General features: G+C 46.3%; 1 protein-coding gene across 1 annotated transcript in view; it reads left to right on the top strand.

The window, feature by feature from the left end:
* The window catches only part of GALNT18 (polypeptide N-acetylgalactosaminyltransferase 18), a 406298-nt gene that overhangs the window by 204004 nt on the left and 179025 nt on the right, over positions 1–23269 (top strand). The window contains exon 3 of the mRNA XM_004369650.1: positions 5286–5452. Coding sequence (XP_004369707.1) covers positions 5286–5452 — 167 coding nt within the window. The remainder of the gene's footprint in view (positions 1–5285; positions 5453–23269) is intronic.

Here is a 23269-nt window from a genome sequence, read left to right as displayed (position 1 = left end):
AAGCAAGGGGCTGGGCACTGGAGCAGAAGTGGTAGGCTGGAGTTCGAAGAAATCCTCTTCCGTGGCAGCTCTTGGATGTAGTCCTTTTGAGGGCCTCAGGCAGCCCTTCTGCAGGATTCTGTATCAGATAGTACCTCACAGTATCCAACAGTGAGGACGGTGGGTATGACCAGCAGGTATGTGGACAAGGCACCTTGCCTGATGTCCTCTTCTTTCTCTTTCTTTGTGCTTCCTCCCCTCAACAATGTAAGGGCTGCTTCAATGTTGAGATGAAGATATGAACCATTACTCTGTGTGTGTGTGTGTGTGTGTGTGTGTGTGTGTGTGTGTGTGTGTTTGCTGGGGAATTTGAAAGGCATGTATCCATCTATTCAGCAAATACTGATTATTGCTCACTAATTGACAGGCATTGCAGGGTAGTGGTTATGCAATGGTGAGCAAGACCAGCTCCTACCCTCAAGAAGCTTGTGGTCTAGTTGTAGGGTGACCAACTGTCCCAGTTTGCTTGGGACTGAAGAGATTCCTTGGAAGTGGGGCTTTCAGTGCTAAAACTTGGAAATTTCTGGGCTAACTAGGACGAGCTCGTTGTCCTGTCTACTTGGGATGGTGGCAAGAGGCTATTTCTTGTGATATTTGGCCATGACAAGGTGCTGTTGGTAGGGAGGGAAAGTTTGCAAACTTATTCTTCAAAGAGATGTCTTCTATTCACCATGTGTGAGATAAAAGATCCAGAAATTTTTAGAGTGACAAAGCCTACATGGTCATTTCTTCTACCTTTCTTATTCTATGGCCAAGGCATTGAGACAGGTGAGGTGGCTTGCCCACACAGCAAAGGGAGCAGAGCTGGAACCAACACCTGGGCAGCTTCCTCTCCCCTCCCATGCTCTTTCCCTAGAAACTGTCCTGCCTTGTGTCTCTTGTTCTGCCCATCCTTCATCTCTCCTGCTCACCCACACCCACTTTTGGAAAACTGAAAGGTGAAGGAGGGTGCCCCGTGATGTAGAGAGAGGGGCCTCCAGCATCATGGTCATTGCTAGAAGGGACCTGAGTGGCTCCCAGGAGAGAAGAGGAAGGAAAGAAGGATTTAAGGAGGTCAGGGTGTTTGGCCTGGAGGGATCATTTAATTATTGGTGTAAGGAGATTGGGAGCTTCTGGAAACAGAATAGGAGGAATTGGGGTCATAATTTCAGGGGGGAGAGAAAGGACAGAAGAGGAAGAACCTTCTGCGGGGAGAAGACAGGACTCTCCTTCAGAGGGATGAGGATTTTAAGAAAAAGGAACATTCTGAGATCAGTGGCCTGCATGTAAAATTTAGGTCCTATATAAAATAAACAAACCTGTTAACCTTGTTGAATTCCAAAAATATTCATTGAGCACTGACTATGTGCCAGGCCCTGGTCTAAGATTGGGTGATAGCACAACAGCAAACCTAAGCCCCTGCTGTCGGGAGCTTACATTATAATAGTGGGAGTCAGACACAAACAAGTACAAATATGATACAATATAATAGCTGTTTTGTTAGATTCAAAGGAGTTTTTATATTAAAAAAACACTGTACTTAAATGTGTCTTGTGTGTATATATATATATATATAAAGTGTCTTGTATACGAAAATAGTGATCAGCGCAGTTTAGAGTGTAAAATGAACCTAACATTTCAGTTCTGAATGGAGAAACGCTTGGGGATAGAGTGGCAGCTCAAAACTGTCAGGACTGGCATGGCTGTTATGGGGAGAGATTAAAATTGGTCTCATAGGAAAAGGGAAAGGAGCCCTGGTGCTTAAGGAAAAGTGCTGGTGGAAAGGAGCTTAAGCAACCGGCTGCTAACTGAAATGTTGGTGGTTCGAACACACCCAGCAGTTCCATGGGAGAAAGGCCTGGTGATCTGCTCCTGTAAAGATTACAGCCTAGAAAACCCTGTGGGGCCGTCCTACTCTGTCACATGGGGTCGTTGTGAGTCAAAATCAACTCAACAACATGGAACAACAACAACAGGGACGGGGAGACCAACCGGTTATATTCAGAATTAAAAAGGGAAGAGAGTGGGAGAAAGCAGTTAACCCCTAACACTCCTGGGAACAACCTGGAGATCCACATTGTGAGGCTCGGAGAAATCCAAGGACACCCCCTGCAGATGTGTGAAAATGAACAAGAGACAAAGGGCCACAGTCTCCATTGCTGGTGGAGCTCAGTGGGAAGGACAGTGAATGTGTACAGCTATATTGACCTCATTTGAAGCCGCTCATTATAAAAGAAAAGTAATTATCACGTGCTATTAGTTTGACCACATAGGGTACTATTTTTAAAATGCAGTGAGCAAGGAGGTTGGGTTTTAAATACTTACCTTGGTCATTTCTCCATGCCCAAGAACCCTGGAGGTGCAAATGGTTAAGCTCTCGGCTGCTAATGGAAAAGTTGTAGGTTCAAACCCACCCAGCGGCTCCATGGGAGAAAGGCCTGGCCATCTGCTTCCGTAAAGATTATAGCCAAGGAAACCTTATGAGGCAGTTCCACTGAGTCGCATAGGGTCATTATGAGTTGAAATCGACTTGATGGCACCAAACAACAAGGAAAGCCCAGCTGGTGGTCTTGATAGCTAAATAAGTACCAGCCAGAAGGAATTCTTTGACTGTTAACCACAAATCTTATAATTACTATTATAAAAATCACATTCATAACAACAACAAAAAAAAAAAAACTAGGAAAGGGTCTGATGAGCTTAAAGATGACATCCCAACCTTTCTCCTTGTTTAAATTCCTTCCCCTCCAATATCTCCTTCCTCCCTTCAGCACAGTTACTGAGCTGTGTCCCTCCATTCCCCCCTTTCCAGCCACAGGGGCTGTTCCCTTGGCCCCACGGGACGTTTGCATAGTTCACTTTTGTGTGCCATTTAAATTTCTGATTAAAATTCACCTCCTCAGAGACGTCTCCCCTGACCACTCCTTCTAGAACAGCTGCCCCACATCACGCTGTCTGCTTACCCTGCCTTACTTTCATCTTAACACTCACATGACATTGTATCATTTGTTTGTCCATGTTTATCTGTTTCCCCTGTGCAAGCATAAGCTCCATGAAGACAGGGACTTGGCCCACTTCATGTGGAACCCACGGTGCCTAGAACAGTACTTGCCTCATGGAACAAGCCAATAAATATTTGTGCCATTAATAAATACAAGAATGAATGAATTCTACACCAATCTGATAGTTTGATGGGTTTATTAAAACTTTAAAATATGAAGCAGATTTGGGAAAAGGCTCAACTCTTTCCCTTCCTCCAACCCCCTTTGGTGAGAGAGAAGAAGAGCTGGAAATAGAAGTTTCTCTACATTTCTGGTAACCATAGAGACGGTGATTTTAGTTTATTAATCTCATGCTCTTAAGCAGGCTGGGGCCCACAGTGATTTCTCCAAATTTCTCAGCACTGGTTATTCTGCAGTCTTCCTCATTAAGGAAGAGCAGGCCCATTCCTTTCCTGCACACACTTTAATCACTGATGAGCAGAAGCCCTGTGCTATTATGCTCATTATTATATGTTCTAACCTGGCTGCAAGGAGCCCTGGTGGCGCAGTGGTTAAGGTGCTCAACTGCTAACCAAAAGGTCGGCGGTTTGAGATCACCAGCAGTTCCACAGGAGAAAGATGTGGCAGTCTGCTTCCTAAGAGATTTACAGCCTTGGAAACCCTACGGGGTCACTATGAGTTAGAATCAATTCCATGGCAGTGGGTTTGGTTTTGGCTTAACCTGGCTGCACCTTTCATTTGAGGCAGTGGAACATGGTCCCCAGGCCCGAGCCCCTGGGAACTTCAGTGGCAGGTGTTAGGAGTGGGCAGCCTCATCCCTAAGCCCAGGACAGATGCCTGGGACAGGGGCTGACTTGACCCTGTAATTGTTGGTCTGTCAACTCATTCAACTATACTGAAGATGGGAGCTTGGTGCCTTCTGGAACATTGTTCAGTTTCAGCCAGGGAAGGGTGTCAGGAGTGGTTTTCTGCCCACAGTGGCTATCCTTGCAGGGGAAGGAATTGGGCATGCCCTCTGGAGCCATGGTACTTCTTATTGTCAGGCCTCTTTACAGAGTCTGATATCAGGGTTTATGCTCCTCTTCACGTGGGGATTGGCATGCAGTTTTCTATGATTAGGCCTCGTGTCCTTTAGATAAGAGACCTCCAAATTGCTTCAGGCTTTCAGTGGAGCTAGAGGGAAATGGGGCAGTTAGGGTCACCTCACCCATGGCCATTTCTCCTTCAGGGAAGACCCCTTGTGTAGGTGTCAGAAGACCAGAGTTTGGCCTCTAGCTTGGTAGCTGCCTCAGTGCAGCTGTAGGTGGGTTCTCAACCTCTCTGAGCCTTAGTTTTCTCATCTGTCAAATGAGACTGGACTTGGTGTCTGCTAAAGTCCTTTCATCCTGCAATTATGTTGAGACTTTGACTCTAGCTTCAGCCTGGTTCTGGAAACTGGATCCTTGTGATGCCTGAGGAGGCCACAGGCAGTATGTCTTCCAGAGTGAAGGAGGGTGGAATCTGGCAGTAGGAATTTTTGGGAGGAGACATATTCATCTCCTTTGGCTGGTCATCTAAAGATTGCCCTCACCTAGGTGTTAGCTGCCATTCTGGAAATACTAGCACTTCCCTTTGGTTGCGTTTCCCATCCTGTCAGGTTTGGAAATGTTGCTCATTCTTTCAGGGAACACTCAGTAAGTACCTGCTAGGTGCTAGGCACTGTGCTAGGTGCTCATGGCACAACTGTCCAGCTGGGATTATTGTCATTGTTTTTAATTGCTATCGAATGGGCTCCAACTCGTGGCAACCTTACGTATAACAGAAAGAAACATTGCCCAGTCCAGTGCTGTTTTTATGATCATTGGTTTGTTTGAGTCCATTGTTGTGGCTATTGCGTCAGTTCATCTCATTGAGGATTTCCCTCATTTTCACTGACTCTCAACCAAAAATTATGTCCTCTTCCAGGAATTGATCTTTCCTGATGTCCAAAGTAAGCAAGCCTCAGCCTGCCACCTATTCAGTCTGGGTCAGGGTTAGGGCTAGGGTTAGCTGGGATAGTCAGTGACAGATTCAGACTCTGTGGTAGGGCAGGTTGGTTTTCACGGTTGTGAGCCTGTCTTCCACATACATAAGGCTTGTCTTAATTGTATCAGAGAAGAAGTCCTGGGAAGAATCTAGGCTCTGAGCCCTGCAGCAAAGCTAGAGCCAAGACCTGGGTGGACCAGCACCTGGAGTGACCCTGGCTGAGTCACTGACAGATCTGAGTCTGGCTGTTCTTAATTCCAGGTGCCGCAACCTCTCATTCCCCGACAGTCTGCCAGAGGTGAGCATTGTGTTCATCTTCGTCAACGAAGCTCTGTCTGTGTTGCTGCGTTCCATCCACTCAGCCATAGAACGCACACCTTCACACCTGCTCAAGGAGATCATCCTGGTGGATGACAACAGCAGTAACGGTGAGTGCCCGAGCTCCCTGGCTGAGTCCCATGCTCCACGGCCGGCATCTGAGCAGCAGGCTCAGCTTCTGTTCAGGGTTATTTTCTCAAGGCTCTTTGTAGCTGCTCCTTCTCTGGGATGCCTCCTCAGAGAGGAGAGATTCATGGTGGACGCTGCTCTGGAAGGTTCATTACTATAGGTGCACCCTCTCTGCATCTCAGAAGGACCTGGTCCCCAAGCTTTTCCTTACTGGCCGGCTAACTCTCTCTTCCAACATTCTACTGCAATATGATAAGATAAAAAACCCTGACCTCCACCCCCACCATGTACACAGGGAATATTTTCAGTGACTCTTTCTATGAAGCATCATTTCATTTTATCATAAATGGTGCTCCTTGGCCTCTGCCCTGGAAGATTGTTGGTTGGTGTCATCCTAGTAGTGGTGGTGATGATGGCAGAGGTGTTGATGGTGCAGGTGGCGGTAGAAGTTATGGTGTAGCTAGTGGGGATGGTAGTGGAAGTGTAACCCAACAACAGCAGTGGAGCTGTTGAATGTCTAGCCTCTTTGCTGGAACACATGCTCTCTGTTCCATCTGGCCCCAACCAGGCCCCCAGGTGGCCTGCAAACTCCTTGTTGAAGCCTTCACATCACTATCTCCCCTTCTCCAGCCACTGCCAGCTACCTCTTTCCCTTGGTGCAAATTCCATAGCCTCTGATTACTCTCACATATACCAACCCCATTATATCTCCCACACTTAGAAAACACGTATTGAGATAATTTAAAAACCAGTGCCCTTGGTTTTTTATGGATGTGCTTCTGATAATGCATGATTTTTAAAAATAGACTACTGGGTCATTGGCTCATGGGATCACTGGGCTCATGTTATCTTTAGAGCTGTCTCTGGGTCAGGTAGAAAATTCCCCAGTGAATCAGCTGCTGTAATGAGAAGTTCAAATGGGCAATTGTGTTTCGTTATCAATTAAAGCTGAAACGTATCAGATAATTGAAATATATTTAATCTCAGTAAACCCAGTTTCTTTTTCATCTTATCATCATGTAGTTAGAAATGTAGGAACAGTGCTGTGATGGAGATTTTAGAGTTTTCTGAAGGGCAGTGCTTATGAATCACTTGATTGTTATAGTCACACAACATGAAGGAAGAAAAAGCCATCAAGTATGGCAGCAATTACGCAACAGTGGTTTTAAAGGTGATTGTGTATTGTGAAGCCAACAAGAAGGGACCCAAGTCCTATGACTCTAGCTACTACCTACCATCACCTTGCTTGGTTCCCAAGTAATGGATGCATAAAAAAATTCTCATTTCGCCAAGGCTAACACGAGGACAGCCTGATTAGCTTGCCCCATGCACCCTACCCTTGGCAGGCCAGCTAGGTTCCTCTCATCTCTTAAATTGTAAGGAGGCAAGGATGAAGAACCATCCTCCCAAGGGTGAGGACATCCTCCAAGAAAGAGGCATCCCCAAAACCCATTCTACTGCATTTCCTCACATAAAGGAAGAGAGAAGAGAATGAAGCACCAGGAGGAAGAAATCTTGGAGCCTTTCACTTCTTCCCCATGGTGGGAACCTCATCATATCCTTAAAGATGTCATTTTGTCTTTAATCTGTACGGAAAAAGGGAAAAATCTGACATTTATGCAAGTTGAGTTTCCCATACATAGTGTAAAGGGAAGAACACTGGAGTAGGAATCTGAAGTTCTAGGATCTTTTCTACCGTTACTGGAAAGGGATCACAGAAATGTCCCTCAGCCTCTCAGAATTTCAACTTCTTCCTCTGTAAAATGTGGATGATAAGCCTTCCCTTGCTTGCCTCACCTGCCTGTAATGGTTAAATGCATGACTTGAACGGAACACTGTCAGTATTATCTCCCCCCTCCCTTAGCCCCCACTTGAATTCCAGATGGCTGGCACAGAACTAGCTAGCTACTGGACTGGAGCTCAAGAGAGCAAACTGGGGAAACATGGATTTGGAGGCTCGTGCACAGAATAATTGCAGCATTGACTGGGAGGAGAGGGTGTCAAAAGAGAAACGATAAAAAACAGATGCTTGAAAGAAAGCTGAGTGTAAGATGTTTAAGAGTTGGAGGAGAGAAGGAGCAGCCAGGAGAACCTGGAGAACAACACAGACTTCATGGACAGAGAATTTCCTGAACAGGAGAGTTGCCTGTTTGTCGGAACCCACTAGTAGGTGGAAGGACAAGGGTTTTGAGAAGAGGATGTGGTAACCTCTGCAAGCAGCTTTGGTGGGATGTTGGGGGTGAGGGTTACAGGAGCCAGATGAAGTGAGGGCAGGTGCTTCTTCCGGGGATTTTGACTGTAGAGGAGAATCATGAGATAAAGCAGAAACTGGAGAAGTGTTTCTAATTTTTTTTTTTTTTCACTTAATCCACAGCAGGAAATACATTTCATTATGATCCTGGATGACACACCTGCTTACACCCATACAGACACAATTAAACAAAACTGTTTAGAAACAATACTTAGCCTTACAATGTGTAAGGCACTCTGATATTTTTTCTGTTATATTCTGTTCTGTGTTATTCAATTCCATCGTATTTTGTTTTGTTCTGTTTCTCTCTTTTTTAAAAGACAGGCTGTTCTCAAGACACTGACTGCACATTAGAATGGCTTGGGGAGCTTTTAAGAAGTTTGAGGGCCCAGACCTCACTTCTGGTGAATTGGCTGGTGAGGGTGGTGGTGGGGGAAGTGTGTACTGGAGGCCAAGGTTTGGAGCAGGGCCCCTGAGGAGAGAAGAGAAGATGGGTTCCTGGGCATAGAAGCAGGGTTACCTCTGGGAAGAAAGGGATCATCTTTCTCCCATTCAGGCGGAACAGGTGGGGAATGGAGAAACTGTTGAAGGCAATGAAAAGGGTGTGGTGATGGGTGCTGAGAGGCAAGCGGAGCAATACGGTTTAATCCCAGCACCCAGTGAAAGCAGGGCCTGGGGTGGGGCATGGTAAGAAGAGGCCTGGAGCTCAGAGGAGTACCCCTGTGGGGAAGGGGACAGGGAGGTGACCAGTAACAGGGCTCCAGGGGGCCAGCCTGAGCTGAGCTCTTGAGAATGAGCAAGAGACACTTGAGATTGTGGCTCTTAGAGAAAATGAGCTGTCTGGCCTTAAGACACAACTGAAGGGCCCTTCAGAATGGCTCAGCCTGACTCGCGGGAAGCAGCTATGGCTGTATTCAGTGCAATTTCTTCTTGGAGGCTGCTTCTCTTGGGCATCATCTCTCTGAGCACAGGACTTTTGCTTATTGCAAGTCAGGCCAACTCAGTTCGACAAACATTCATCAAGGACCCAGCCTGGCCAGGGGATGGAGAGAACAGTGGATCAGACCTAGTCCCCAACATTGGGGAATTCTGCAGATAAATATAAAATGGGGATGAAACATGATAGTTTTGCTGCTTCCTGGCTGTGGGGCTGTGGGGCTGTGGGGCTGTGGGGCTTTGGGCTTTGGTTTCCTCACCTGCTGTAGGGGGACATTAGGTCATACCCTGCCCTGCCTGCCTAACAAAATCTTCAAGGATAACACGAGATAATGAATAGGAAAGTTTCATGTAAGCTGCAAGGTGCTAAAGATGCCTTGAGTTAAAAATGTCAGTAATAAAAATAACAACAACAATGACGATGATGATGATGATAGCTCACATGTAGCCACCGTTGAAAGGCATGTCTTTGGTTTTCTTCCTTCCTGAAACAGTGTACTTTAGTGGGAAGAGCCCAGGATTTAGCATTACGCTAGCTTTGCAGTTCTGGCTCTCTCTCGCTTCCTCCTAGCTGTGTGTGCTTAACCTTTGTGAACCCTATTTTCCTTATCTAAAAAATTGGGATGTATAATTCCTGCCTCAGGAGTTGCTTGGAGGCCTTGAATGAGATAACGCATGATGGGAGCAACTTTGGTGTTGAAACTCTAAATTAAGCAGGAGTAGAGAACTATTGGTGGTGCAGTGGTTAAAGTGCTCAGCTGCGAACCAAAAGGTCAGCCGTTCGAACCCACCAGCCACTCCAGGGGAGGAAGATGTGGCAGTCTGCTTCCATAAAGATTCCAGCCTTGGAAACTCGATGGGGCAACTCTACTCTGCGGCGGTGGTTTGGTTTTGGTTTTAGAGAGCTGTTAGAGTCCCTGCGTGATGCAAAGGTTAACGCACTAGGCTGCTGACTGAAAGGCTGGAGGTTCAAGTCCACCCAGAGGTGCCTTGGAAGAAAGGTCTGGTGATCTACTTCCGAAAAATCAGCCATTGAAAACCCTGTAGAGCACAGTTCTACACTGCCACACATGAGGTCAACTCAATGGCAATTAGTTTTTAGACAGCTGTCAGGGTGTCTCCCTTATGAAGCCTCCTTCCCAGGAGTTTATTACAGGGACAGTGTGTGCTGGGGCATTGTCTCCCCCAAGCCTTCCTCTGCTGGCACCTTTGCTTTGGGACCAGACCTCTGTTTCCACAGACACAGAAAAGAGGTAGTTGATCACTGGTTTTCTTCAGCTGAGCATCTCTAGATCTCCCAGAAGCCAAAGTCCTCAGGCTCCAGAAATGGTCCTTGGGTAGGAGTCCAAGACCCTATTTGCAGCCTCCCTAGCAATTTCCTAAATAAGCTCCACTTTTTCAGGGGCTGGCTGCTGTGTATGATCTTGTCCCTCTGATGCAGTAGTCTTGAACTTTTGTATTTGAGTTTGATTAAAAATATAGAGATCCATACAAAGCACACTTCTGCCTCAGGACATTTGCACTTGCTGTTCCCTCCACTGGTATGTTCCTCCCCCCGATATCTGCACAACTTGCTTCTTTGCCTCTACAGGCCTTCGCTCAAATTCCACCTTCTTACTGGGGCATTCGCTGGCCTCCCTATTTAAAATGTCAGTCCTTACCTCTGTCACTCCCTACCCCTCTCTTCTTTTCTTCTACAGCACCTATCACCATCTGACATACTGCACTTACTTGTTTTCTTTCCCTTATTAATTTGTATATTCTCCCTCCTTCAGTATGTAAGTTTCATGAGGACAGGGGCTTTTGTTTGTTCACTGCCAAATCTCCAACACCTAGAATAGCCCTGGTACTTGTAAGTACTCAACAAATATTGATTCAGTGAGAGAAGGAATGAATTCTGATTCTGTAGGTCTGGGGCAAGGCCTGGAATCTACATTTTAATAAGCTTTCCAGAGCATTTGATGCAGTGGAACACTTTCTGTGAACCACTGTTCTGTTATCCCCATCTGTGCTGCAGCTGAGGAGTCTGGAACGGCAACCTCCTCCTGAGCTCACCCAGAGCTAGCCTCAGGCAGCAGGCATCGCTGGGTGGAGTGTTTCTTCCTGGGTGGGGTGTTCGGGTCTCCCTGCTGCATCCCAAGAAGATAGCATGAATGGCAGGCTGAAAGCAGAGCAGAAGGGGAAGATTCTTCTGCTCTTACCCCATTCAGGCCTGAGCTTAGTTCCCATCTGGGGTGTCAGATGACCAACCCTGAGCCTCCCCACTTCTATGTTACCCAACCTCTGCCAGCACCCCTGACAGGAGCAGCCATGCCCGCCTGCTTTGCAACTCAGAGGCAATGCTTCCCCTCCCCTGGATCCTCCTCCTTGTTGTCTGAAGAAAATCATGGGAACGCAGCGTTGAGCCTCATGGCTTTAATTACTGGAGTTTTTAACGAACCCCAATGGACCAGTGTCTTTGTCTGGGACTAAGTGATTCAGCCTTTACAGACTTCCAGAGGGAGGGAAGCACCAGGATTTTCAGCTGATAGAGTCTTCTCTCCCTTTGGTTTTTAGCATTTATACTTGCTCATTTACTGAATTCATTCATTTAATCATTTAACAACTTTTCGATGACCACGTGCTTTGTGCCAAGCATACAGCTGCAGATACAAAGAAAACCTGGTCCTTGAGGGAATTAACTAAATGCAATATTGCAATAATAAAACCAAGGGCAAGATCCAGGTAGCATGGTATCCGTAATAATACTGCCTCTAGGAAGAATTATTTAACTTCTCAGGTTTCAATCTCCTCATTTAAAAAAAAAGGGTACAATACCCGCCCCCCTCCCCATTATTGTGAGGACTACTACCTACTACTCATTGCCATTGAGTCGGTTCCGATTCATAGTGACCCTATAGGGCAGGGTAGAACTGCCCCATAGGGTTTCCAACGAGCGGCTGGTGGATTCGAACCACTGACCTTTTGGTTAGCAGCTGAGCACTTAAACACTGCGCTACCAGGCTCCAAGGACTACATGAGCTCATTGATTGAAATACAGATACTCCAGTACCTGGCACGTAACAGGGGCTCAATGGCTGTGAGCCCCTTTCAGGCACCCTGACCAGCTTTCGGAGTCACCCTATCCCTTCAGCCACCCCTAATCTTGGGGGAAAAAAAGCATTTCCCTTGCTGTACTCAGTTTCTCTGTTTTCTTTTTTCAACTCATGTCCCCTTTTGATAAACATAAAAGTCTCCACCCTTCTTTCATACCACTTGAAATTTCAAAATTAATTTGTATTTTGTGACAAAAACGCATCAAAGCAATGATAACATCAAATATTCTTTTAAGAATCCCATTCGCTGGAGATTTCGAGGTGCTGTTGGTTGACCATGATATTCAGCTGATACAACTTGTCCTCTTCTGGCGCTCTTCGTCAAGAGAATGGCAGGTTTCGAGCACCTCACATACTTGACAGCTGTGATTGAATTGTCTCTCTCTCTCTCCTGGGCTAAATAATCTTTGCTCATGGACCCTGCCTTTGTGATGGCCATGTTTGCTCGCTGCTTTCCACATCCATTGGCAGGAGGAGGCAGAGAACTAGACCTAGGTCTCAAGAGACCAGCAGGATAAAGCTATCTATCCCCGCGCAGTGTCAGAGGGGCACGCAAATGGGCCAACGCTGGCAGAACCCGCCAAATTTAGTCAGCCAGTCAAACACCCACCTGGCTCTCAGGAGGAGACTGAGGACCTATGAGACACTGAAACTTCCCAGGGTCCCACATTACGTGAGCAGCAGAGCTGAGATAGGACTCCGGATCTTCTGACTCCCAGCCAGGGCTCCTTCCTCCACCCTCTGTTGTCTCCCTACTTGGTCCAGTCTTGAATTCTTCCTGCTTGTTTGCACTGAGTATGGATATGGGGGCCCACAGCCAGGCAACCTAAACTTTGGGTACAGTGGCTCTGGGGCAGCTGCCCTGCTTAGCCCTCTTCTGAGAATGAAGGTTCTCCCACACCCACCCCCCTTTGCCTAGTTCCAAGCTTCAAGTTTCAGCTCAGGTGCCACAGCTTCCAGGAAGTCCTCCCATTCCTCTGCTGTCCTCCTCCCTCCGCCCCCAGGCTGGGCCAAGGAGTCCACAGCACCTTGGCTTCCTCCCTATCACAGTATCTATATTGATATTGATATCAGTATGGATGTTGTTATTAGCTGCCGTTGAGTCGGTTCTGACTTAACCACTACGCCACCAGGGTTTAGCGAGAAAATAGCCAGTTAAAATATACAATTATGATAATGCTGCTATAAATATTTGTGTGCAGGTTTTTGTGTCGGCATAAGTTTTTAACTTATTTGGGCAAATACCTAGGAGCACAATTGCTGGACCACGTCGTATTACACTATATTTTAACTGGTTATTTTCTGTCTAAAAATAGTTTCTCACTAAAAACTAGCCAGTTAAAATATAGTGTAATACCACATGGTCCAGCAATTGTTTATAGGAGCATTATTCATAACTGCTGTAAACTGGAAGCAATCAAGATGTCCTTCAATGGTGGGTGGACAAACAAACTGTGGTACATCTATACAATCAAACTGTGGTACATCTATACAATGGAGTATTATCCAGCAGTAAAATGAAATGAGCTATCAAGCTATGAGAACTTGTGGAGGAACTTAAAATGCATATTCCTGAGTGAAAGAAACCAGTCTGAAAAAGCTATATACTATATGATTCCATCTATGATGAGCACCAACAGTTTGCACTGCCTAGAGACCTTTCGATATGGAGATATTTATTTTACTGGGCTATTTTTTTTTTTATTGTAGTTTAAGTGAAAGTTTACAATTCAAGTTTGTCTCTCATACAAAAATTTATACATACATTGTTATGTGACCCTAATTGCTCTCCCTATACTGTGACAGCACACTCCTCCTTTCCACCTCTGATTTCTCATGTCCATTCAACCAGCTCTTACCCTCTCTGCCTCCTCATCTCCCCTCCAGACAGAAACTGCCCATTTAGTCTCCTGTATCTACTTGAGCTAAGAAGCACACTCTTCACAAGTGTCGTTTTATGTCCCGCAGTCCAGTACAATCTTTGTCTGAAGAGTTGGCCTCAGGAATTGTTTTAGATCAGGGTTGACAGAGAGTCCGGAGGCCATGCTTTCTGGGGTTCCTCCCATCTCAGTCAGACCATTAAGTCTGGTCTTTTTACTAGAATTTGAGTTCTGCACCCTACTTTTCTCCTGCTCCATCAGGGATTCTCTGTTGTGTTCCCTGTCAGGGCAGTCATTGGTGGTAGACGGGCACCATCTAGTTCTTCTGGTCTCAAGATGATGTAGTCTCTTGTTTATTTGGCCCTTTCTGTCTCTTGGGCTAATACTTTCCTTGTATCTTTGGTGTTCTTCATTCTCCTTTATTTAGTGAGCATTTTTAAAATACACTCTTCTTCAGTGCAGTTTAGATTTACAGAAAAATGTGCAGAAAATACAGAGAGTTCCCACATGCCCCCTTGTCCCCCTACACAGTTTCTCCTATTAACATTTTGCATTACTGTGGTACATTTGTTACAATTGACAAATGAATATTAATACATTACTATTAACTAAAGTCCATAGTTTGCTTTAGTGTTCACTCTGTGTTGTAGAGTCCTATGGGTTTTAACAAGTGTGTAATGTCATGTAGAATAGTTTCCCTGCCTTAAAATGCCCTGTTCTTCACCTATTCACCTCTCTTCCATCCCCCCAGGCCCTAGACAACCTCTGATCTTTTTTACTGTTATAGTTTTGCCTTTTCCAGAATTTCATATAGTTGGAATCATGTAGTATATAGCTTTTTCAGACTGGTTTCTTTCACTCAGCAATATGCATTTAAAGTTCCTCCACAAGTTCTCATAACTTGATAGCTCATTTCATTTTACTGCTGGATAATACTCCATTGTATAGATGTACCACAGTTTTGATTGTATAGATGTACCACAGTTTGTTTGTCCACCCTCCATTGAAGGACATCTTGATTGCTTCCAGTTTACAGCAGTTATGAATAATGCTCCTATAAACAATTGCTGGACCATGTGGTATTACACTATATTTTAACTGGCTAGTTTTTAGTGAGAAACTATTTTTAGTCAGAAAATAACCAGTTAAAATATAGTGTAATACGACGTGGTCCAGCAATTGTGCTCCTAGGTATTTGCCCAAATAAGTTAAAAACTTATGCCGACACAAAAACCTGCACGCAAATATTTATAGCAGCATTATCATAATTGTATATTTTAACTGGCTATTTTCTCGCTAAACCCTGGTGGCGTAGTGGTTAAGAGCCACAGCTGCTAACCAAAAGGTTAGCAGTTCGAATCCACCAGGTGCTCCTTGGAAACCCTATGGGGCAGTTCTACTCTGTCCTATAGGGTCACTATGAGTTGACATTAACTCGATGGCAATGGGTTTTTGGTTTATTTTCTCACTAAATTGAGAGGGCCCTGTGGAGAGGAAGATGGTCTTGGTCATCTTGGTATCCCAGCAACTAGCCCAGTGTCTAGCACAGAAAAATCACTCAATAAACTTTGTTGACAAAAGAATACTAATAACTGCCCAGTGAAGTAGATGTGGTTACCATCTTTATTTCATAGATGAGAAAACTAAGTATCACAGAGATTAAACAAGGCCCACGTAGTCGGGAAGTGGTAGGACAGGGACTTAAACCCAGGTCCTCTGCCTGGAACCCATGCCTCATCTAGTCATCACGCTGCTAGGAGCCTGGAGGACGTGTAGACATGGGATCCTTCCTGCCTGGCTACTCCTACAAGCCAACCCACCCCATTGCTTCTTGGGGAGGGCAATCCAGAGCCAGAATGACCCCCTCCCACTAAAATGGCAAGCCTGTGTCCCAGAGCCACAACATAGGTCAGCCTCCCTACACCCCTCTTGGCTACAGATGATAGCCAGGGTCCTGGATCTACTGGCTTCCAGGCCCCTGGTCTAACCACCATCCACTTTAGCTTGACTCTGGCCAGGGTGTACTTAGACACCCAGTTGTCCAGGTTTGGGCCTCAGACTGGAGTGACTCCCAGCACTGCCAGGTCAACAGAGTCCTGATCAGGCACTGAGTTTGGTGATTTTGGGGCCCCAACTGGAGCCCCCAGCTCAATAAACACTCAGAGTGTGTCAGAGACTGTTTTCAGTACTTTACATAGATTGATCAGTGCCCTAAGATAATGCTAAGAACCATTATCAGTCATTTAATATGATAAGGAAGCAGGCACAGAGAAGTTACAGAACTTGTCCAAAGTCACACAGAGGTGGGGCTTGATGTCAGGCTATCTGGTTTCAGAGTCTGCGCCCTTAACCACTAAGCAAACCTGGCTCTGGTGCATACTGGTTCTCTCATTCCAAAAGACTTACTGGAATTTTGTCCTCCTTCTCTTCCCTCCTTCCCTTCTGGGGAGAGAGATGTTGAACACCAGGACCAGTGAAGTAGGAGGCAAAGAAGGAGTGACAGGGAAGGTTGACTGTCTCCTCCCTGGAGCTTTGCCTGGGGTTCAGTAAGAAGAGACATGTTACACAGGGGCTCCTAGGCTTCCTGTCCGAGCTGAGAGGTAATGGAAGCATTGGCAGCCATGCTTTAGGTCACCTTGTGGGAGAGAGGCAGCTTCCTTTGAGATAGAGAGAAGTTGGTATGTCTGTGTGTTCACGCATGTGTGCATGCATATGTGTGTGTGCGTGTGTGCGTGCACACATTTGTGGGTGGATGTGAACCTATGTGTGTGCGTGTGTGTGTGTGTGTGTGTGCATTTATGCAGTGGTGGACATGTATGAGAAGTGTGGGCAAGCATATGCACACCTGGACTTATGTGTGCTTCTGTAATCATATGGTGTGTGAGTTCCCCTAATAGGAGGTTGAGCCACTTCCATCACCCCCCACTACCTGGAGCCACCCTCAGAATCCTGATGACAAGTAATTGTGCAACTATGAATCAGTGTTATTTTTAATCGCTGGTAGAGAAAATCACAGTGTAGTGATGGAGTGGAAAGAGAGCTCCCCCCGACTGCTTGCCGCCAGCTGCGGGTCCCCCCAACTCCCCACAAAATCCCCATCATCCTTTGGCCCAGAGCCTGCCTAATCATTGTTTAATGTTTCAGAGATGCTGTCCTACACAAGAGATGCTCATTCCAGGCTGTAAAAATACAAGTAGCTTTGCATGCAGCTGGAATAATTGGAAAAATAAAAAAAAGCAGAGGAGAAGAATGGTCCAACAGTATTGTGCTTTATGGAGCTTAAAAAATCCTATATAGCTAATGGAATTACAACCAAGACTCAAGCAGCTTAAAGGTGTTTATCCAAGCAAGCATGTGGGCTATCAGCCCCAGCCTTCCCCAGCCCATTCAACCAAAGGCTTTACACCTACCTGCCCACCCCTATGCCTTTGACCAGTTTGACCAGGCTGACCCACCACATGACTGGCAGTGGGTACTCAGTCACTGTGAGTTTATGTATCCTAGTACTGTTTTCTGCAGGAGTCCTGGAACCTCTCACCTTTGCTCCTGGCTGCCTGGGGTTGCCTCTACCTATCAGTTCATGCATACCAGGCCTGAGAGTTACTCTTGGCATGGCCACAATAGGTCTTCTCTGGGGTTGCCCATCAGCACTCTGTCAAGGAAATGGCTTGTATGACTCTTGAGCTCCTGGCCACTTGGGGCAGCAAATGTCACCTCTCCTTCCCCACTTGAGCCCTGACCCCAAGACTAAGACCCTGCGTTGGCCAGTGCCTGTGAGTGTGGTGGTGACAGAATCAGATATATGTCTCTGACAGACCCAACCTCAGGGCTACCATATGTGGTTCTACAGGCACCCAGGCAAGAGGCAAGTGGGGGTATAAAATCTAGCCCGTATTCTCCATTTGCCAAACCACGCATCCTGGTCTGAGTCTTCCTTGGAAGTACCTTTTTTTAAATCGGGTTTCCCAGAGGGGGTGCCTTTCTGTAATTCACACCAAGGTGCCATGTGCTAGCTAGTGGCCTGGCTAGCCCTGACCTCTACAGAGAAGAGAAAAGCACTCTCTGCTTTTGCAGTGGGTGGCCTGGCCTGAACCGAGCTGATGCAGCCTGGGATGAGTTCCCTGTACCTACAGAGCCCATGCCTCAGCTTTCCTCAACCTTCTCTGAGTTGGTCCAACACTTGGCCTTCTGCCTTGTTCCCCACCAAACTGCACTTCCTTGCTCTGAGAGAGCCTTGCTCTGCCACCCCCTTTATACCATTAGCTGGGCCCTGGCTCCCTACCAGGCCTGGCCAACTGTCTTCCTTGAGAGGTGAGACCCAGCTCCTTATACCTCCAGATCAGGGCCCTGCTTCTATGTCTGATCCACCTGGAGCCTAGGTGCTCCTGCTCACCTGGCTTTCTGGAGGCTCAGACCTCTTGCTGATGGGCCCCTCCCACTGAAATGAGCATCCTTAGTTAATGGTACATAGGAATGGCAATTGTTCCTGGTGGTGCAAATGCTAACCGAAAGGTTGGAGGTTCAAGTCCACCCAACAGCACTGCAGAAGAAAGACTTGGTGATCTACTTCTGAAAAGTCAGCCATTGAGAAGCCTATGGAACATAGTTCTGCTCTACACACATGGGGTTGCCATGAACTGGAGTCAACTTGATGGCGATTGGTCCTGGTTGGGGAACGCCACACCCCAAGGGACCCTGCCTCTCTGTGGACCAGCCCCGGAGCTCGGGCAGCTTCTCCAGCTCCAGTCCTGCATGTGTTCAGCTTCTTCTTCATCCTCACTAGCCATTCTGCTCAGGCCCCAGCAGACCACTCAGCCAAGCCCACCTGGAGTCTGTCAGCAGTATGGGTAGCCCATCACCCCTTTTCAGCTCCTATACGTGAAAAAGGAAACCTTTAGGGAATCAGGGATTCCCTGAACAGTACATAAGAGCTGGGAGGTGCCTTCTCCTTAGCTCATGAGTTCCCCATTGTCAGTCTGCAGCAAGACAGCTTTGGACCAATTTGCTTTACAGACTAGCCAAGGTGACCAGTGTTTCATAAACAAAGCTGGCAGGAACCAGATACAAAAAGGCCCTCTTGCTCTGGTCAGCTGTGTGACCATCTGTCGAAGGGGTAACTCCAGGCACTGGAGCGGTGAGCTGAGTGTGGGAGTGAGTCAGAAGAGGTGTCTCCCGCCCTCAGGTGAGGCACCTTGCTGCTGGCAGCTGGGAGGCAAGCTGTCCCTGGAAAGGCCAGGGAAACACTGCCTGGGTCTGCAGTGCAGCTGCAGGCAAGGTCTCCTTGTCTGTTCCTGGCCCTCAGCCTATCTTGCTCAGCAGCTTGAAAAGACAAACTCTGGTGCCGACGATAAGTCCTGCTGAGCTCAGGCACTCCTGGTAAGCTGAAGTCCTCCCTCCATTTCCCTAAATATTTAAAACGGCTCAAAACTCAACAAATCAAATGCTTCCTCTGGTATTAAGATCTTTGGAGTGGGAGTGCTTTCTGCTGGAATCGATTTCCTGAAAGGCTGCCCCAAACCCTGCAGTGACCCAGGTGCCCTCTGGGAACTCCAGGGTCTGAGTGCTTAGCACAAAGAGGAACATGTGGGCGAGTGTTGGAGCATGTGACCACCCCAGCTGCTGCTTATATCTACTTCACAGCTTTTCAGAGCCCCTGGAGATCAGCAAAAGGTCCCTGGGTGGTGCAAATGGTTTGCACTCAGCTACTAACTGAAAGGTTGGCAATTAAAATCCACTCGGTGGCACTGCAGAAGAAAGGTCTGGCTATCTACTTCTGTAAGATCACAGAAAACTCTATGGAATGCGGTTCTACATGTATGGGGTCACCATGAGCAGAAATTGACTCTGTGGCAATGGGTTTTTCTTGGGCTGGAGATCAGTAGTCCCTTTGTTTGATGGTCGGGGTGGGAGGTTATCCTTGAAACAGTGTCAGGAGGGAGGGAAGCTGGTACAATTACTGGGGCCTGATGGTCCAACAGCAGGTGTGGAGCCTACTTATGTTGCATATCAACAGAAATCTGCTCTTAGTGGGAGGGCCCAGATTTTTTTCCCCACTAAACCCTAAGCCACTTTTAGGGGCCCTACACGGGGAACCAACTCCATTTTTTCCTCCAAGGAGCTGCCTCACCTGTCTGCTCAGACCCACAGGAACTTACACCTCTTCTGTCCCTTCAGTCATTTATATGCATTCATTCAACAAACTGACTCCCTGACTCCAGGCTCCATGCTGGCAATGCAGTGGTGAGCCAGATGTGTACCATATTGACTCCCAGTTTGAGAAACAGAAGCCTCTTTTGAGATACTGTTTATCTCAGGCATCCCTGGTGGAAACTTCTCCCTCTGGCCCGTGTCCCCCTCATGATTGCTTCCTCTGTAAAATGGGAATTATATTGGTATTTACTTCCTAGGGTGAGGTAAGGATGGAAAACACTTAGCTCTGAGCCTGACACATAGTAGGAGCCCAAGAAAACATTTGTGGTAGTTGTGGTTGATGTGGTGGTTGTCATCTGGAAGTAAATAACCATGGCATTTCGAAGTAGAATGAGACCCAGGAAGGAAACCTAGGCCCCATGTTTCTTTCATCTAAGGAAAGAAGTGTGAAGTTGGAAGTTTACCAACCTGAATGTTTGAACCCTACCTCACTCAGTGAATTTGATAGACTGACAGAAATGAATTAGAAATTAGATCAGAACTCTGCATTTACGTGGATTCCAAGCCAAATGGAAATTAAAAAGAGTACGTGCAGCAGGGTTAATGGTGAAGGTGAGGCTCCCAGCACTCCTTAGCAGAGTGTCCCGAGCCAGGTCTTCAGAGGGGAATTGATCCAAGGAGCCTGCTGATGAGATCAGGAGGTGGAGAGAGGGTTCCTTACCCAGATGCTGGGAAGTAATTAACTTGTCACCAAATGACACTCGCTGGTATAACAGAAAATTCCAGCAATGCAGAGGGCAGATTTTAATGCCAGGCCGCCCCGTGGCAGCGTTGACTTCCCACATTTGCCCTAAGGTGGTAAGACACTGAAGAAAGGACAACTTTTCCCTAGCACTGAAAGATGTTTCTGGCTAAGTCATGGGTCCGCCTTCTTGTGGACAGTGTGTCTGTAAGCTTGTCTGTGTTGCCAATTTCATTTGGCTTAAAAATGAAAACGAATGCAGAGAATCAAAGCTGTTTGCCCAGTGGTCCTCACCAGCACTGCTCAGCCATGAGGCTGAGATATTGGCTGAAGTGATTTTCTTTCCTCTAAAAAGAATATTCAGGTTGCTGTTTAATCTTTTTGGAATGAGTTCCCGCTGTCTTGGGTGCCCAACTGCTGTCATGCAGACCTATGTAGTCCATATTCCTGACATATTGGTCCAATGGTAGAGTGGAGTTGGTGTTTACTGAATTCTGCATGGCAGAAAAAACAAATCCTACCCCCACACCCCACCTCAACTATTGAGCTCCTGCACTATACAGAGAGAGACAGAGGTGTGAGTGGGTGGGTGGGTAAATTGATTCATTAATTGTTTGATTTAATCTTCTTCATTCCATGATGAAAATATTTTATGCCCATTTTAGAGACGAAGGTACTGAGGGCCAGAGGAGTTACCAAAAGTCTCATTGCAAGATAGTGGCAGAGCAAGAGTTGAACCTGGATTTCCCGTCTCCATGTTCAATGTGTTTTCCTGTGAACACCCCTATGTCCCTCTTTTCCTTTCTCTAATTTCTGACTCAGCTTTTTGTTTTTTAAACTGGCTGCCTTATATTTAGTGACTCATGTGGGCTTGGAGGAACTGCTTATGCAAATGAGTGGCCAGAAGGGAACTCTTTTTTTCATTTCATTCAGCAAGTATGTATTGATCATTGTGGTGGGCAGAATTTAAGATGGCTCCCCAAGATTCCTGGTCCTGGTCTATACACACCTTCTCCCAGTTATTCATTCAAACTCCAGTCAGTCTGGGAACTGCCGTGAAGGGACTTTGCCAATGTAACCAAGGCCCCAAATCAGTGGACCTTAAGATAGGAAGATTCTCTGGGGGGGGCCTGACCTAATCACACAAGCCCAGGCAGAGAGAGATGCTCTGTGGTCTGAAATGAAGCAAACATCTATGTTGGAAACTGCCAGTGGGGCCACGTGGCAAAGACCTGCAGGTAGCCTCTGGCAGGTGAGAGTGACCGCTTCCTGACAGCTGCCAAGAAACAGGGGACCTCAGTTCTACTACCACAAGGTAATGAATTCTGCCAACAACTAGTAGCTTAGAAGAGGACCTGAGCCCCAGATGAGAACTACAGCCCCAGCCAACACCTTCATTGCATCCCAGTGAGACCTGAGCAGAGAACCCAGCCATCTGGACCCAGACATATGACTTACAGAAACTGTGGTATAATAAATTCATGTTGTTTTAAGCTGCTAAGTTTGTGTTATTTTGTTATATAGCAATACACAACTAATAAAAGCACCTACAGTGTGCCAGGCCACTGTGCTCTATGCTGGGAATGTGAGACTGACATGGTACCTGCCCTCATGGAGCTTACAGTCTGATGTGGGAGATAGACAATAAGCAAATCCAATGATTATTGGCTGTGATAAGGCCCTAAAATATAAATAAGATGATATGAAATAATCAAATGGGAGGACCTACTTCAGGTTGGATGATCAAAGAAGACCCCTCTGAGCTGGTCACTAAAGGCTGAAAAAGAGCCAACCATGTAAACAACCATGGAAAAGTGTTCCAGGCAAAGGGAACAGCACATGTAAAGACTCTGAGGTCAGAGAGTCTGGTATGTTCTCAGAACTACAAGAAGGTCAAGTGTGGCTGAAGGGTGGTAAAGGGGAGGATGACATGGGATGGTGTTGAAAAATTAGGCAGGGGCTTTGTCATGTTGTTGCTAGTTGCCATTGAGTCAGCTCCAACTCACAGTGATCTTATGTATAACAGAGTGAAACATTGCCTGGTCCTGCGCCACCTTCATGATTGTTGGTATGTTTGAGTCCATTATTGTGGCTATTGTATCAGTCCATCATCACATTAAGGGTTTCACTCATTTTCTTCTGGCCTTCTTCTTTACCAAACATGATGTCCTTTTCTAGCGATTGAATTTTCCTGATGACTTGTCCAACGTATGTAGGACATGTAGGAAGTTGGAGAATACTTAAACTTAAGGTGGAATAGGTAAATATTGGTGCAATTTAAATTGGGAGAGGTGTGATCTGATAGATATTTTTGGAAGCTCTCTCTGGTTACTCTGTAGTGAATAGTTTGGATATGGGTAAAAGTGGAAACAGGGTAATCATTAGGGAGGCTATACTTCAGGCAAGAAATGGTGACTCGGACTATGCTCGTGGCTGTAGAGAGAAAGGAGTGGATGGATTTGAGATATGTTTGGACTTGCTGATGAATTGGATGTAAGGGGTGAAAGAAAGGAAAGAATTCAAGATGAATCTCACGTTTCTGGCTTGAGCAACAGGGAGAATGATGGTGCCATTCATCCAGATGGGAAAGACTAGGGAGAAGAGAACAAGTTTGGGGAGTAGGATCAAGAGTTAAGTTTTGAGGAGAATGATGAAAAGGAAATAAGGAAATCAATACCATTTTCAATAGCCCTTAAAAAGATAAAATACTTAGGAATAAATCTGACCAGGGATGTAAAAGACCT

This window comes from Trichechus manatus, unplaced genomic scaffold (genome assembly GCF_000243295.1).
Source record: "Trichechus manatus latirostris isolate Lorelei unplaced genomic scaffold, TriManLat1.0 scaffold00006, whole genome shotgun sequence".
NCBI classification, from domain to species: Eukaryota; Metazoa; Chordata; class Mammalia; order Sirenia; family Trichechidae; genus Trichechus; species Trichechus manatus.
Note: the sequence above shows the minus strand (reverse complement) of the source record. Positions and strands in the feature narration are given on the sequence as shown.